This window comes from Myotis lucifugus, unplaced genomic scaffold (genome assembly GCF_000147115.1).
Source record: "Myotis lucifugus unplaced genomic scaffold, Myoluc2.0 scaffold_310, whole genome shotgun sequence".
Taxonomy (NCBI): Eukaryota; Metazoa; Chordata; class Mammalia; order Chiroptera; family Vespertilionidae; genus Myotis; species Myotis lucifugus.
In genome coordinates, this window is record NW_005871358.1 from 585,142 (window position 1) to 601,688 (window position 16,547).

At 47.7% G+C, this 16,547-nt stretch overlaps 1 protein-coding gene across 3 annotated transcripts; it reads left to right on the forward strand.

Moving 5' to 3' along the window:
- The first annotated feature begins 178 nt into the window (after nt 1-178).
- On the forward strand, nt 179-16,531 carry LOC102442397 (relaxin-3-like). 3 transcript variants are annotated; one of them, XR_002832050.1, is made up of 2 exons: nt 179-676; nt 2,289-2,705. XR_002832050.1 is itself a non-coding variant. In XM_006100321.3 (2 exons), the coding sequence occupies exons 1-2, from the start codon at nt 14,302-14,304 to the stop codon at nt 16,172-16,174; spliced, it is 420 nt and encodes a 139-aa protein (XP_006100383.1). In that variant the 3' UTR covers nt 16,175-16,531. The 3 variants fall into 3 exon arrangements, 1 of the variants encoding a protein (XP_006100383.1); XR_002832051.1 differs by lacking the exon at nt 179-676 and adding an exon at nt 1,036-1,132; XM_006100321.3 differs by lacking the exons at nt 179-676; nt 2,289-2,705 and adding exons at nt 14,302-14,491; nt 15,945-16,531.
- The last annotated feature ends 16 nt before the right edge of the window (nt 16,532-16,547 follow it).

Sequence of the window (16,547 nt, forward strand, 5' to 3'; positions counted from 1 at the left end):
GGGTGGGGGTCGGCCGGGCGGTTGTTGTTGTTGACTCGCGTTGCCGGGTTGCTTGGTCGCCACGACTACCGTGGCTATGGCGCCTCCGTTTCCCTCACCGGGGCAACTGTTGCTACCCACCCTACTTACGTCACGGGCAAGGGCGGGGTCCCGGGTGATTGGCGACGCCGGGAGGAGTGATTGGACAGTGCTGGGCCCTGCTGCTAAGCTATTGGTCCTAAAGCACGCTTTTCAACACCCTCTTGACTTTCCGGCGATCTGATTAATCGGCAGGAATGTCCATCAAAGGAAACTGAACCCTCAAAGGCAGCAGAGCCCATCATTCCCGCAAGGAAGCAGCGGCTAAGAATCAAGGGGTGGGGCCTATGGCTTGCGGCTGTAAAACTGCCCTCTGTTTTGACTAAAAGGACGTCAATCTCCCCTAAAGGTTTGCCGCGCTCTCTAACTGGAGGCCGCGAGCATGCGCAGCACGCAAGGCTAGCTGGGAGTGGTAGTCCGCTCCTGTGTACTATAAACGTCTTACCAAATACAAGGGTGAGGAAGAAGAGAGCGCTCTCTTCAGACGTCTCCTTTCCCCCGTGGGCCCGTTCATGGCCTCCCGCACTAAAGTCACGAGAGGAATGCGGTGACGCAGCGCTGCTCGTCTGTGACGCTAGCGGCGGAGGCCGGACTCGGGGTTCGATTACGTCACGGGGGGCTCTTTCCCTCTCCCCCTCGCCCGCTGACGATGAGATAGACTTGGGGAACCGAGGCCAGGTTCAATCCCAGGTCCCAGCGCCCAGCCGATACCGTCCCGGGAGCGACCCAACCCGTGGCATCTCCGCCCGGACCGGCCAGACGCGTGGCCGCCTTGCCCGCTCCCTCCTCCCAGCCCCGTAAAGGTCACCGAGGCCGGGGCTACCACGGCTATCTCAGCGCCTCGGGAGGCGCGGGCCGCCCAGGGAAAGGTCTCCCGCGGGCGGGGGACTTAATTGGATGTTTCCACGCGGGTGATAAGCAAAGGTCAGCTCCCGCCCCTTCTTCACCGGGGCCGGCGGGCGGGGGTGGGGGGAGCTCCGCCGCTTAGCAGAGCTCCGCACCGCCCCGGCGTCGGTGCCGGTTTTCCCCAGGAGAGAGAAGAAAAGACAGACTGGTGAGCTCTTTGGGTGCAGCAACTCAACCATCACGATAAATATTTTAATACAATATTTTTAAAAGTTCAAAATTAGCCTGGCTGGCATGGCATGGAGGTCACGGTTCAATTCCTGGTTAGGGCACATGCCCGGTTGCGGGCTCGAACCCCAGTATGAGACGTGCAGGAGGCTGATGGGTGATTCTCGTCATTGATCTCTCTCTCTCTCTCTCCCTCTCCCTCTCTGAAATCAATAAAAATATATTTAAAATAAATATCAAAATTAATGGGAAAAATAAATCCATGATGAACAAAATACAAAAACTTTAAATAAAAACTACTGGGATTAGGGTGAGATGAGTCATGCAAGTGCAGGGTCAGCTCATGTCTTACTTTAAAAATATATATTTTGAGCATCTTTTTTGCATTAATCTTGATTTTTGAAAACAATAATTATTGAGTTTTTTGACACCCCATTAAATTTTGTGCCCTAGTCTTTTTTGAGATAAAAGGAGGAGGAAAAAGAAGGCAAAGGCTTAGAGCCCGAGGTTCCAATTCTAGTTCTGTTGTGGGACAAAAAGTGGCTTCGGTTTCCTAGTTCAACCAGTGTTACACTTCCTCCTTGCAAGGCACAGGCTGTAAAGTGAAAGCAGATAAGTACTTAGAGTTCACATTCTACCAGGGGAGACACAGTTATCAGTGAAATTAGTACATAAAGTTAGTTTATAAAGGCTGTAGAAACATTAGAGGGTGTGCGGGAAGAGAGAGAGGATGCTGTAGTCTATGTCACCTGAGCAGGGTTGTTAGGCAGTTAGACAGGCTTGGGCAGAGCAAGGGTGATAGGCCAGGTACAGAGGGTCACCAGGGCTGAAAGCCTCAAGTGCCTAGCAACCAGCAAAACTGGGAAAACAAGGACCTCCCCACAGGATAACCTTTCCTCCCCTGGTATATCAGCCGCCATGCAGGTTTAGACCCCCTGACCTTTCCTATTGCTGGTCCCGTGGTTTGGACCCTTCCCTGACCTTTCCTCCTCTGGCATGTTGCTAGTCATGAGGGTTAGGTCCCCTTAGGGGGGGAATGAACAAGGGAGCTGGAAAATAGCCCTTAATCGTTAAGCCCCCAGGACAATGAGGTTGCCACCGGCGTCAAATACATCTAGACCTTAGTTGTGTTTCAGCTCCAGGCCCAGAAAAGCAGCAAAACAAGACAAGCCACAAGCGATGCCTTGGCTGACTCAGGACCAGCAGCATGGACTGATGACCCCTGCCCTGGGGCCAACCAATCAGAGACCAGGACCCGGAAAGTACACACCTGGAAAGCTGATGACTGTTCTATTGGGATCCTCCCCTGAGACTTCCAGGTAAACACCCTCAAGATGAGGACGGGGGGGCAGTAGGCAACTCTCTATGGAGCACTACTGTGTCTTCCCCCACCCGCTTCCCTCAGGCTCCTTTTCCTTGCCTCTCTCTTTCTCCTAAGCTCCAAGGGCCCTTTTGGCTTTGCAACTTGTTCCCTGAGCGCATGCAGCTCACTTCTTCGGGCTCACTTGTTCAACATCTGTGACTTGCTAAATAAACTTTTCCTTGTATTTGAATCTTGGCTCTGAATGCTTTCTTAGCCAGAACTCAAGTACTGAGGTTGCTTGAGCAAACATCTGGCTGAAGCAAAATGAGCAAAGAGGAAAGCCCCAGCAGGTGAGGTCAGAGAGGTAATGTAGCTAGATGAAACACTCCCAATAAGCCTGCACAGGTGAGCAGAGGCTCAGAGGGTGAAGGAGCTCCCCAGAGTCTCAGAGCTGGAGGCACCAGAGCCCAGACAGCCTGTCTCATTTTCTGGGACTTTCCAATGTGCTTTGTTGCCCCTGGTGTGCCCCTCGATGGAAGAGGAGAAGCGGCAGCCCCAGTCTGCCTGGAAATGCCAGCTGAGCCTCAGACCACACAAGTCCCCCCAACAATTAATGAGTCTTCTAGGCGGGAGGTGCCTGGGATCCATCCCAGTTGGCAAAGCAAGTTGTCCAGTCCCTGCAGCTGCTTCTGTGAGAGGAGTTGGCTCCTAGGGTCAACCAGGTGGGAGGGGAGACCTAGAAGCCCTGTTTCCACCTCTCACCAATTTTCCCATCTTCCTGAAGTCTATGAACCCCAAGATGGGCACCACCATGCCTGGAAATAATTTCTGCAATCACAAATATCCTATATAATAAAAGCCCAATATGCTAAGTGTCTGACCGTTCGTTCGACCGTTTCACCAGTCACTATGACATGCGCTGACCACCAGGGGGCAGACGCTCCGACCAGTAGGTTAGCTTGCTGCTGGGGTCCAGGCCAATCGGGACTGGGCAAGACAGGTTGGACATGCCCTGGAGCTCTCCCGCGGTTCCTCCCCAGCCAGTTGTGTACCTGTGGGGTCTCTCAGCCTGGCCTGCGGGGATCAGGCCAAAACCAGCTCTCCGACATCCTCCAGGGGTCCCAGGTTGCAAGAGGGCGCAGTTCATTATAAGTCTTCATGGCAGGAAAGCCAACTTGGGGCTAGAAATGTTCTATATTTTTATCTAATGATAGTTGCATGAATGTACAGATCTAAAAATGTCCTCAGCTTTTCATTAAAGATCTGTGCATTCATTTATTTATTTTAATCCTCACCAGAGGACATGCTTGGAGAAAGGGAGAAAAAGAGAGTAAGAAGCATCCATCGGTTGCCTTCCGGACATGCCCCAACTGGGACTGAACCTGAAACCCAGGTGTGTGCCCTTGCCAGGAACTGCACTGTCCTTTCAATGCACAGGACGATGCTCAGCCAACTGAGCCACTCCAGCCGGGCAAGATCTGTACATGTATGTATGTTAAACCTCAATTTGAAAATGAAAGACACACACATTTATGTACCATTGGAAGCGGTTCTCGATCAATTCCTTCCTGGAAACATTGGTAGTTGAAAGTAAGAAGTTAAGAAAAAACCCAGGCTCCTGACTGGTTTGGCTCAGTGGGTAGAGCGTCGGCCTGCGGACTGAAGGGTCCTGGGTTCGATTCCAGTCAAGGGCATATGCTCTGGTTGCAGGCTCGATCCCCAGTAGGGGGCGTGTAGGAGGCAGCTGATCAATGATTCTCTCTCATCATTGATGTTTCTATCTCTCTCCCTCTCCCTTCCTCTCTGAAATAAATAAAACTATATTTTAAAAGAAGAAGAAAAATGAATGTTCATTGAGGTAGGAAGTTGGAAACAATACGTGTCCATCCCCTAGGGGACTAGAAAAATGAAATAAGGCCCTAGCTGGTTTGGCTCAGTGGATAGAGCGTCAGCCTTCGGACTGAAGGGTCCCGGGCTCGATTCTGGTCAAGGGCACATGTCCAAATTGTGGGCTCGATCTCCAGTGGGGGGGCGTGCAGGAGGCAGCCAATCAATGATTCTCTCTCGTTGTTTCTATCTCTCCCCCTCTCCCTTCCTCTCTGAAATCAATAAAAATATATTTAAAAAAACTAAAAGTAACTAAAATAAAAGGCAATGAACAATTCAGTTTCTTATTTTCACTGAATACTTTTCAAACATTCAAAAGCTCTATGTAGCTAATGGCTACTACATTAGAAAGCACAGATAATGGGACATTCCTGCCACCACAGAAAGGTCTATTGGCCAGTGGTGCTCTAAGCACACTAAAAAGACAGAGACTCAGGGAAATTTGAATATGTGCCTGGTATAAGATGGGACTAAAGAATGAGTGTATGTTTTCTTAGATGTGAAAATAGTTGTGTGATTATGTAGAAAAATGTCCTTATTTTTCAGAGATGCATTCTATAGACATTAGAGATGAAAAGCTATGCCAGTAAGCTTGAAATGTGTGATTAAAAAACCTAGTACAAAAGCGGGCATGCATCAAATCCTCAATAAATGCTCATGGTCATTAATTCAAAAGTTTGGAGAAATGACAAACTAGGAAAAATATTTACAACTCATTTCATAACCAGGTGGTAAATCTCCTGAATATATAAAGAACTCCTACAAATCAAGAAGAAAAAGACCAACAATCCAAAGAATAATTGGCAGGAAAGAACTATAAATAGCTCGTTTTAAAAAATTGATTCCAGAGAGGGGAAGGGAGAGGGAGAGAGGGATAGAAACAGCAATGATGATAAAGAATAATTGATTGGCTGTCTCCTGCACACCCCCTACTGGGGATCGAGCTTAAAACACAGGTATGTGCCCTGACCAGGAATTGAACCCTGACTTCCTGGTTCATGGGTTGACCCTCAACGGCCTGGCCATTGGTTAATTCTTGTATGTGTCCTGAGCAGGAATTGAACCCACAATCTAAGCCTTGGCGTATTGGGATGAGGCTTTACCCAATTGAGCTACTCGACTAGGGCCCATAAATCACTCTTAAACACATGGAAATATATTCTGCCTCATTTGTGGCGAGGGAAATGCAAATTTTCTCTACTCTGAAATACCATTTTTCACTTCATGTTGGCCCAAGTCCAAAGGTTGATATACACTCTGTTGGTGAGGCTGTAAAGAAACAAGACCCTTAGCCATTGCTGGAGGGAATATGAATTAATCTAACCCGCAAAGGGATCAATTTGATAATATCTGTAAAAATTATAAATGCACACAGTCTTTGAGCTAGAAGTCTCACTTTGGGGAATTTATCTACAGACACACTTGCATGTGTGTGAAATGACGTTTTTACGAAGTTCTTCACTGCCATGTTAGCCTAAGAACAAACAGATGAGAAATATCAGTTTCCGGGAGTAAAATTAACTCTGGGGCATCCACACAGCAGAACATTATGCGGCTGTAGAAAAATAATGGGTGCCTAAAGGGAGTTCGGTAAGGGGAGATCTCTGGCATCTGTTAAGTGGAAAGAAAAAGGCAGGGTGCAGAAGAATGTGTAAAACATGCTCTCTTGAATTGAAACTCTAACACATACTACAATGTTGATGAACCATGAAGCATTATGCTAAGTGCAAGAAGCTAGACCCACAAATATTATATGATTCTACTTATACAGAGTACCTAAGGAAAGGCAAAGCCACAGAGACAAAAAGGAGAATGGTGGTTTCCAGAAGCTGGAAGGAGGGAGGGAGGGTAGTTAGTGTTTAATGGGGACACAGTTTCAGTTTGGGAAGATGAAAAGCGTCCTGGGAATGAATGGTGGGATGATTGCACACCAATCTGAATGTTCTATTGCCTCTGACATGGGCACTTAATGTGGCTAAACTGGTATAGGTTATGTTATGTCTGCTTTACCATGTACGGTGAATAGGAGCGTGGGCCCTTCCCATGCTCCAGCCCCCCCTCCCATCCCGTGGGAGGAGGATGAAGGCCATCAGTAAGGCACTGGGAGACCTTGGGAACCTGGCCAGCTCCTCATTCAGGAAAGCAACGTGCTGATCTCACACTGCACCAGTCCCCCTGCCCTGCATGCCTTGTTTTTTCTCTGTTTTCTGTGCTCCATGAAACTTTGTGTTGGGAAAGTCTGGGTGGTGGTGAAACAATAGCACTGGCGGGCTGTCCCCAGTTTCCCTGTCTGCAGGCTGGGTGGGACTGGTGGTTCAACTTCACCTGTGGCAGCCAGTATGGCAGTAAACTTCAGCAGTCTGTCACCACCGGTGCGCATGTAACTTCGAATAAACCCACGTCTTTCACAGCCAGTCCTCCAGGTTATTTCTCTGGGAATCCAAGAACAATATGCTGAGGTTTTCTGGGATCTCAGCACTGTGCAGAACATATCACGACAAAAAATTATTTATTTATTTATTTAAGAGAGAGAAATTGATTTGTTGTTCCACTCATCTATGCATTCATTGGTTGCTTCTTCTTCTTTTTTTTAAAATATTTTATTGATTTTTTACAGAGAGGAAGGGAGAGGGATAGAGAGTCAGAAACATCGATGAGAGAGAAACATCGATCAGCTGCCTCCTACACACCCCCCACTGGGGATATGCCCACAACCAAGGTACATGCCCCTGACCGGAATCGAACCTGGGACCCTTCAGTCCGCAGGCCGACGCTCTATCCACTGAGCCAAACCGGTTAGGACCATTGGTTGCTTCTTGTATGTACCCTGACCAGAGATCGAACCCGCAACCTTGGTGTATTACAACGGTTCTCAACCTGTGGGTCTCGACCCCTTTGGGGGTCGAACGACCCTTTCTTTCACAGGGGTCGCCTAAGACCATCGGAAAACACATATATGATTACATATTGTTTTTGTGATTAATCACTATGCTTTCATTATGTTCAATTTGTAACAATAAAAATACATCCTGCATATCAGATATTTACATTACGATTCATAACAGTAGCAAAATTACAGTGATGAAGTAGCAACGAAAATAATTTTATGGTTGGCGGTCACCACAACATGAGGAACTGTATTAAAGGGTCGCGGCATTAGGAAGGTTGAGAACCACTGGTGTATTGGGATGACACTCTAACCAAAGGAGCTACCTGGCCAGCCCTTGACCCCTATTTTTTTAATGCTATCTTTAATGTAAAAGCAGGTGTGGAGGTTGGGAGCTGAGGACATCCTCTATAATAAAAGGGTAATATGCAAATTGACTGAACAGCGGAATGACCAGATGCTATGATGCGCACTGACCACCAGGGGCAGAAATTTAATGCAGGAGCTGCCCCCTGGTGGTCAGTGCGCTTCCACAGTGGGAGCACCGCTCAGCCAGAATACCTGAGCCAGGCTCATAGCTGGTGAGCTCAGCAGCAGTGGCAGGAGCCTCTCCCACCTCCACGGCAGTGCTAAGGATGTCCAACTGCAGGCTTAGGACCCCTCCCCGCAGCAGGCCTACCTAATTGGTCAGTCGGACATCCCCTGAGAGCTCCCGGACTGCGTGTGAGAGGGCACAGGCTAGGCTGAGGGACACCCCCCACCAGTGCATGATTTTTGTGCACTGGGCCTCTAGTATATTCATATTTGTTTGTAAACATGCACAGATATTCCGGAAAGATACTCAGGAAATCATGAGCAGTGGGTTTTCCATGGGGGAGAGGAGATTGAAGAGGGAGATTCTACAGTGTAAACTTGCTTACACTTTTTGTTTCTTGACATACCTGAAAGTGTGAACTATTCAAAAATAAAATGAGTTAAGAAGTTTGGAGAGCGGGGCTTTATTTGGGTTTGGTAAGATTTGGGTGTGTTTCTACGCTGACCAGAATAACAGTGATAATGATATGGGTAGCCCCTAATATTTCCTAACTCTTATGTATTAGTTCCCTATGGCTGCTGTCACAGACCGCCACAAACTGGGTAGCTTACACAAGCAGGAATGTATTCTTTCATAGTTCTGGAGGACAGAAGTCCTAAATCAAGATGTTAGCGGGGCCGTCTGTCCTTGGAACTCGTTCGGGGAGGATCCTTCCTTGTCTCTTCCAGCTTCTGGCAGCTGCAGGCATGACTTGGCTTTTTTTTGGCTACTCCACTCCAATTTCTGCCTCTGTCTTCACATAGTTTTGTCTCTTCAGTCTGCATCTTTATTACTGGATTTAGGGTCCACCCAGATAATCCAGGATGATCTAATCTCAAAGTCATTAATTATATCTGCAAAGACCGTTTGTCCAAATAAGATCACATTCGTAGGTCCTGGGGGGTTAGGACATGGGCCTATCCTTCTGCAGGTCACCATCCAACCAACTGCACTTACTGTGTGCTAGGCAGGGTGCTAAGCACTTTACATAATCTCACCAAAGTCCCCAACACCACCCCATGAAGTACATATGCTTATAATCTCCATCTACCCAATGAACTCAGAAAGGTACAGTATCTTGCTCAAAGTCACACAGGAATCAGGATTCAAACCCCGCTGTGTTGGGCACAAAACTTTGATTCTGTGTGAGGCACAAAAGAGGTTCCTGGTTCTGGGCCAAAGTTGGACAGTCAGGCAGCAAACTTTCTTGGCACGTCTGTTCTTCGCCAGCCCCTGGGCCAGGCACTGGGGGTGTGGAGGAAAGGAAAGAAGGGTGCATGCCTGGAGAGTTGCTGGGAGAAGAGGCAGAGGGCAGAATGTATTATTCATCAGACCTTTCGAAACAGTACAATCAGATACGACTCCTGCCTTCTGAAGCCATGCCCTTGGCCAGAGACATCCACAGGGGGCACCAAGGCCGGGAGTTTGTCACAAAGAAAAGGACAAAGGAATAAAGTTCAAACCCAGAGGGAATGTGTCAAGTACAGATAACATTTAAACAGCACTTACTTCGTGCCACAGATGGTTTTATGAATTTGACAAACTCATTGGCTCCTCCCTGTTTTATAAGGAGGCAAACCAAGGCACAAGAGGTTGAGTTGCCCAAGGTCACACAGCAGGAAATAGAGATGGGATTCAAACCGAACTCTGCCCATCATCATCACTGGTTTTTAAATATTGAGGTGAGATTTATATAACTAAAGTTAACCACGTTAAAATGAACAATTCACAATGCTATACAACCATCACCTCTGTTTAGTTCCAAAACATTTTCATCTAAAGGAATACTCAGTGGCAATTCCTCCCTCCTCCCAAACTTGGCAACCACTGGTCTTTCTGTCTTTGTGGATTTGCCTATTCTGGACATTTCATATCAATGCAGGCATACAATATGTGACCTTTTGTGTCTGGCTTCTCTCACTCAGCATCATGTTTTTTGAGATGCATCCACATAGTAGCATGTATCAGAACTTCTTTCCTTTTTATGGCTGAGTAATAGTCCATTGTATGAATGTGTTCAAATGGAAAAAAAAAAGGCCTTTCTTTTTCTTTGCTGTAGCCTTCCACAATTTATGAGAAGCACCTGGTAATTAAACCCCAAGATGGTTAGCTCCTCTGGTTGAAACAGCCCCTCTGTTCAAACTGCAAAACAAAATAAGTTACTGTCAAGGCTACATTCTTCCAATACCTCCTCCCTGCCGGTTTACAACCCAGGCATAACTAGTAGAAAGTTCCCTTCCCTGCTCCTCTTCAAACAAGCCTCTTTTGAACTCTTCATAACTTTTTCTTTAAGAATGTTTTACAGGCTTTGGAAAAATACTGATAAGACACCTCCTTAAGACATCTGCCTGGATTGTCTCCTGAAGAACTAACACACTTTTCAATGACAGCTCCGTTGATGTCTGCTCAACTCCAGCCTAAAAATGCCCCTTTCTTCCTTTTCACCTAGCAATAGCAAGAAGGCTTTAAAGGCTGGAGAAGATTTTGTTTTTTGCCTTTTGTATTGATGAGCAATGCACTGGCCCTTTCCCTTCAGGTAAAGTAAAATAAAGTCTCTCTCTCTCTCTCTCTCTCTCTCTCTCTCTCTCTCTCTCTCTCTACCAGTAGCTTATCTATCTATCTATCTATCTATCTATCTATCTATCTATCATCTTTCTCTTCTCTCATTTGTTAATTCATTCACAGCCCGCATCACCGGCCCAAGACACCTAACAGGATGGACCACATTTGTTTCATCTGGTGATGGACATTTGGTTTGTTTCTGCTTTTGGCTGTTTTGAATACTTCTACTCTGAATGTGTGTGCCAGCAATGCACATGTAATGTTTAAAATGGTTCATTTTATTTTATATGCCTGGTGAGGTGGCTTGGTTGGTTGGTTGGAGCATTGTCCCATGCATCAAAAACTTGTGGGTTTGATTCCAGGTCAGGGCACATACCTGGGTTTCGGGTTCTATCCCCAGTCGGGGCACATGCAGGAGGCAACCAATTGATATTTCTCACATCCATGTTTCTCTCTCTCTTCCTTCCTCTCTCTAAAATCAATAAACATATCCTTGGGTGAGGATTCAAAAAAATAATGCTATCAGCTGAGAGGGTTAGAAGCAATGCCCCCATCCCCAGCAGCAATGAGCACACCCAGCACCCAGCACCCAGACCTTGGTTTCCCAATGCCCTTCTGCAGTAAAGGAACCCAGGCTCCTTGGTTGATTCTCGAACTGGGGTGGCGAAAACACAAGATGATCCTGAAATATTTTGTGGTGTAGAAAGTAAGAAACAAAACAAACAAAAAACTGAGTCGTCTCAAAAGAATAGTGCCTGAAATAAAATGCTTACAGCAGGGCCAACTGAAAGAGCTCCCAGTAGCCAAAGCTGGAACAATTTGGGCAACAAAATAAATAACAATATTATAGATTATAACTCAAAGACTAAAATAACTGTTCAAAGTCCTAGCTGTTTTGGCTCAGTGGATAGATCGTCGGCCTGTGGACTGAATGGTCCCAGGTTTGATTCAGGTCAAGGGCACATGCCCTGGTTGCATTCTCGATCCCCGGTAGGGGCGTGCAGGAGGCAGCTAATCAATGATTCTCTTTCATCATTGATGTTTCTATCTCTCTCTCCCTCTCCCTTCCTCTCTGAAACCAATAAAATAACTGTTAATGAATCCATATGGGTATAAAGAAGCAATTGAATAAACAAATCAATGGAGACAGAATAACTCTCCCTTACAGAAGAATTTCGAATGTATAATAATAAAAGGGTAATATGCAAATTAGACCAGACATCCGAACGACCTTCCGGATGTTATTCTGGATGTCCTTCGGACAAAGCCACAGCAGCTTGGGCTGAGGCAGAGGTAGTTAGGGATGATCAGGCAGGCAGGTGAGCAGTTAGGGGTGATCAGGCAGGCAGGAGAGTGGTAGAGGCGATCAGGAAGGCAGGCAGAGTGGTTAGGGGGTGATCAGGCAGGCAGGCGACCAGTTAGGGGCATCAGGCGGGCAGGTGGAGTGGTTAGGGGATCCCTGAGGATTGGGCCCACACCAGCAGTTGGACATCCCCTGAGCAGTCCCAGAATGCGAGAGGGTGCAGGCCTGGCTGAGGGGCCCCTCCCCTCCCCCAACTCCCCGCTGCCTGTACACGATATCGTGCACTGGGCCGCTAGTAATAAATAATAGTAAATGTAGAAGGAATGAGATAAATGAAAAATTACTAGTAAACAAACATCACAGTAATAATTTCCATACACACACCGTCCACCAATGAAGAGAAAAGCAATGGGTGAATTTTAATGGGAAACAGGGCCTCTGCAGGGCCTCAACGTATCTCAGCCAAAGGATTTATCCATTTTTGGTATTTTTATGATAGTTTTAACATAGGCCCACCAATTCCTCCATACTCCTCCCGTTGCCCTGTTCTGGGTGGAAGCTGAGAATGTTTTGTTTCTGGACTTGAGTGGTGCTTACAGAAATGTGTTCCATTTGTGAAAATTCTCCCAAGTGTCCACTTATAATATGTGCACTTTTCTGTATGTGCAATGAAAAGTTAAATTTGCTCGAGTGCAAAAAGAAAAAAAAAAAAGGAAAGGAGAAAGACAGACTCGCTATCTTTTGGAGAGGCACCTGTTGGTGTTAAAACTGAATGAAAGCCCTAACTGGTTTGGCTCAGTGGATAGAGCGTTGGCCTGCAGTCTGAAGGGTCCCAGGTTCGATTCCGGTCAAGGGCGTGTAACTTGGTTGCGGGCACATCCCCAGAAGGGAGTGTGCAGAAGGCAGCTGATCGATGTTTCTCTCTCATCGAGTTTCTAACTCTCTATCCCTCTCCCTTCCTCTCTGTAAAATATATTTTAAAAAACTGACTGAAAAACAGAGAAATGATGATAGCTAAAGTCAGGATGGTGGTGACCTCTGAGGGAAGCAAGGGATTGTGATCAAGGAGGATGTGGGGTGAGAGGTGCACATCTGTGATGCTGGCACCATCCTATTTCCTGATCTGAGTGACGATGACATTGTTTAACCTGCACATGTCTGAGCTGTGTCTGTCAGCGGTATCCTGGGGCCAGCTGTACTGATTTGTGAGAACGGATTTCCACTTTCCAGGAATTGGGGGGCATCACAGTGACATCACATTGGTAGCTTGAAATTGGCCAGAAACAGACAACTGCTACAAACAATCTTTTTCTGGAGAGCCCATTGTTAAACATTTCCCAGCACATCACAGCTCCTCTGCATATATGGTATTAATTAACATTTTAATTACTATTGTTCACTGTTTTTAATTGTGAAAAATATACATAGAATATCAATTTTACCATCTCAACCATTTTTCTGTGCTCATTTCAGTGTCATTAACATTATTCACATTATTGTGCAACCATCACCACCATCCATCTCCAGAACTCTTTTCATCGTGCAAAACTGAAAGTCTATTCCCACATATATTTTTTTAATCCTTAAAAATGCTCCCTTGGTCCTGGCTGGTGTTGCTCAGTGGATAGAGCTTTGGCCTATGGACTGAAGAGTCCTGGGTTCGATTCCGGTCAAGAGCACGTACCTGGGTTGTGGGCTTGATCCTCAGTAGGAGGCGTGCAGGAGGCAGCCAATCAATGGTTTTCTCTCATCACTGATGTTTCTATCTCTCTCTCCCTCTCCCTTCCTCTCTGAAATCAATAAAAAAAAAATTAAAAAAATATTCCCTTGGAGAGCATGGACTCTGGAACCAAATGGCTCTGTTTCCAACCCCCCCCCCCCCACTTACGAGATGATTTGGGGCATCTTATGTCACCACTCTGTGCCTCGGTTTCCTTGTCTGCATGTGGGGATGATCTTAGTCCTGCTTTAGTCCAGTGGCTCTCAAAGTGGTTTCTGGACCAGCAGCATTGGCATGGCCTGGACGTCTGTTGCACGTGCAGATTCTGAGACGCTCTGAATGTGGGCCCAGCGATCTGGGTCTTAACAAGCCCTTCAGGAGGTTCTGAGGCTTGCTCATATTTGGAACCGTTATCCTAGGTGGTCAGGAGAATGAAACAGATCACACAAATATAAAATCTTTACAGCAGTGCTTAGTCCCAAGCCCAAGCTGTGTAAGGGCTCACTGTCCTTGTTGTTGTTATTATAGGGGAGGGCCAGGGCCCCAGCCCTCTGCGGGGAGGGGTGTGGCTGCACCCTCTCTCCTGGTCTGGTGAGGGTCTAGGTTGCTGGTCTCTGCTGAATGGAGGCCTTCTTGCCTCTCTCTGTTAAAGATGACACTGAGCCGAACTGCGTCTCCCCATCCCTGGCGAAAGGTTATCGCTTACTTAGTCCGGGAAACGGGAAAGGTCGGGGTGTGCGGGCCATGCCCGCCTCGCCTCTGCTGGAAGAGATAAAGGAGGTCACTTGGTGCCTCCACAACAGGGTGGGGGCGCTGGGTGTATAAATAGGGGGCCAGGAAGCAGCAGAGGCACTGACCACTGGGAACCTGCCTTGCTCTGCCCACTCTCGCGTCCCAGGCCTCCCTGTCCAGCATGGCCAAGCACCCACTGCTGCTGCTGCTGGCCGTGTGGGTGCTGGCCGGGGGGCTGTGGCTGGAAGCCGAAGCCCGGGGAGCACCCTATGGGGTGAAGCTTTGCGGCCGGGAATTCATCCGAGCAGTCATCTTCACCTGCGGAGGCTCCCGATGGAGGCGGTCGGACAACCTGGCCCAGGAAGCAATGGGTGAGGCACGAGGTAGTGGAAGGGAGGAAAGGGGGATACGGGACATGGGATGGGCCTAGAGACAGGGACAAAGATGAGACCAGGGACCAGGGGACAGAATGCTATTTCTGGGGCACCTGCTATGTGCCCAGCCTTGCGCTGAGCAAGGCCTCTGCTTACAGGACTCCAGGGGGACACCACTCGGAAGCTGACACTGAAGTACATTCCAGCCCCTTGGAGAAGGTGGTGTGAGGGGGTGGGGTGTCCAAGGCTAGATTTTGCCACCTAGTGGGTGACGCTCCCAGCAGGTTGCTTTTTCTCTCTGATCCTCTTTATCTGCAAATGGAAGGCAGTCCCTGCATCTCACAAGTTTGTTCAGTGGCAAAATTGAGTCATAACAGGTAAGGACACAGTCCAAGGAAGGCAGGAGGCCCGGTTTGGGCTCAGTCGGGGGGTTGGGGTCCAGGTTCCTGAAGGGCAGGGGCCTGGCAGAAAAAGAGATGTTGGTCATGATGATGATGATGATGGTGGTGGTGGTGATGATGTAAGTGTGGACCTAGAAGACATGCCGTCTGGGCTCAAACAGCCGCTCTACAATTCCTAGCTGTGTGTTCTTGTGCAGTTACTCCACCAAATCGGCCTCAGTGGTGTTCCCTGGGAAAGGAGGTCATAATAACAGCACCCACCTCATGGGGGTGTCATTGAGAGGAATAAAGCAGTTTATCCACAAAAGCCCTTAAAACAATGTCTGGCACACAATCAGTCCTCCATAAATGCTCAGGGCTCTTTTGAGTGCTTATCATGTGACAGACACAGTTCTAAGTGTTGTGTTTTTAATGGGTATTAATTAACTCAACCACCATTATGAAACACTAAATTCTTTTTTTTTTTAGTATGTTTTTATTGATTTCAGAGAGGAAGGGAGAGGGAAAGAGAGATAGAAATATCAATGATGATGACAGAGAATCATTGATTGGCTGCCCTCTGTACGCCCCCTACTGGGGATTGAGCCCACAACCTGGGCATGTGCCCTTGATGGGAATCAAATATGGGATCCTTCAGTCCGCAGGCCGAGGCTCTATCCATTGAGCAAAACTGGCCAGGGCAAAACTCCAAATTCTTAGGAGTTATTATGCTCCTCACTTTGCAGAAAAGGACACTAAGAATCAAAGAAGTAAATTCACTTGCTCAGGATTATAACTTTGAGACACTGGTTTGAAGCTTAATCAGTCTGACTCCCAAACCCATGTTCTTAACCACCAGGTCCTCCATAAACAAAGAGTAAGGGGAAAGAAATGACAGGAAGGTCAAGCTCAGTGAGGTTGAATATTAAACCTAGACCTGAGTGGAATCAAAACCTTTAACCACGAGACCATGTCACAAAATTGGAAAAGCAGCTGGACCAAGCAGGAGCCAGGACTCTGAGTGTGACAAAAACTGGGCCCCAAGCATGAACTCTTCTCATCTTTTGCAGGGGATGCCTTCCCAGACACTGACCCCTATGCAGACAGCCAGCTGGAAGAGGCAGTAGGCTCCAGTGACTGGCTGGTCCTGACCAAGTCCCCCCAGCCTTTCTATGGCGGCCAGCCCAGCTGGCAGGGGACCCCTGGATCTCTGCGTGGCAGCCGAGATGTCCTGGCTAGTCTCTCCAGCAACTGTTGCAAGTGGGGTTGCAGCAAGAGTGAAATCAGCAGACTCTGCTAGACCTGGGGACTGGGCAGCCGGGGGTACCAGGACAAATGCTGAATACCTGTCTCTGGCCCCTCAAACATTCATTCATCAGCAAGTCATCGATGTCAGGCACTATGGACTCCAACGCAATTCCCTCAGATAACTGACCTTCCACCAGCCTCTCCTAACCCTGAGCAAGCTGTACCTCTCCTTGGCCAAATGGTTGCCCCTGATGCTGACTCCTGCCCTCTCCCCAGCCCATATCATGCCTGTGTCTGGATGGTACCCTCCCCTGTGCAATGGAGCCCCTATCTACCCAACTGGCCACACTGAAGAAGCCTTTGCCAAAACTGTGACTCTCCTGCCCCAACTGTGGCCCCTGTCCCCTAGCCAGCCCAAAAGATGC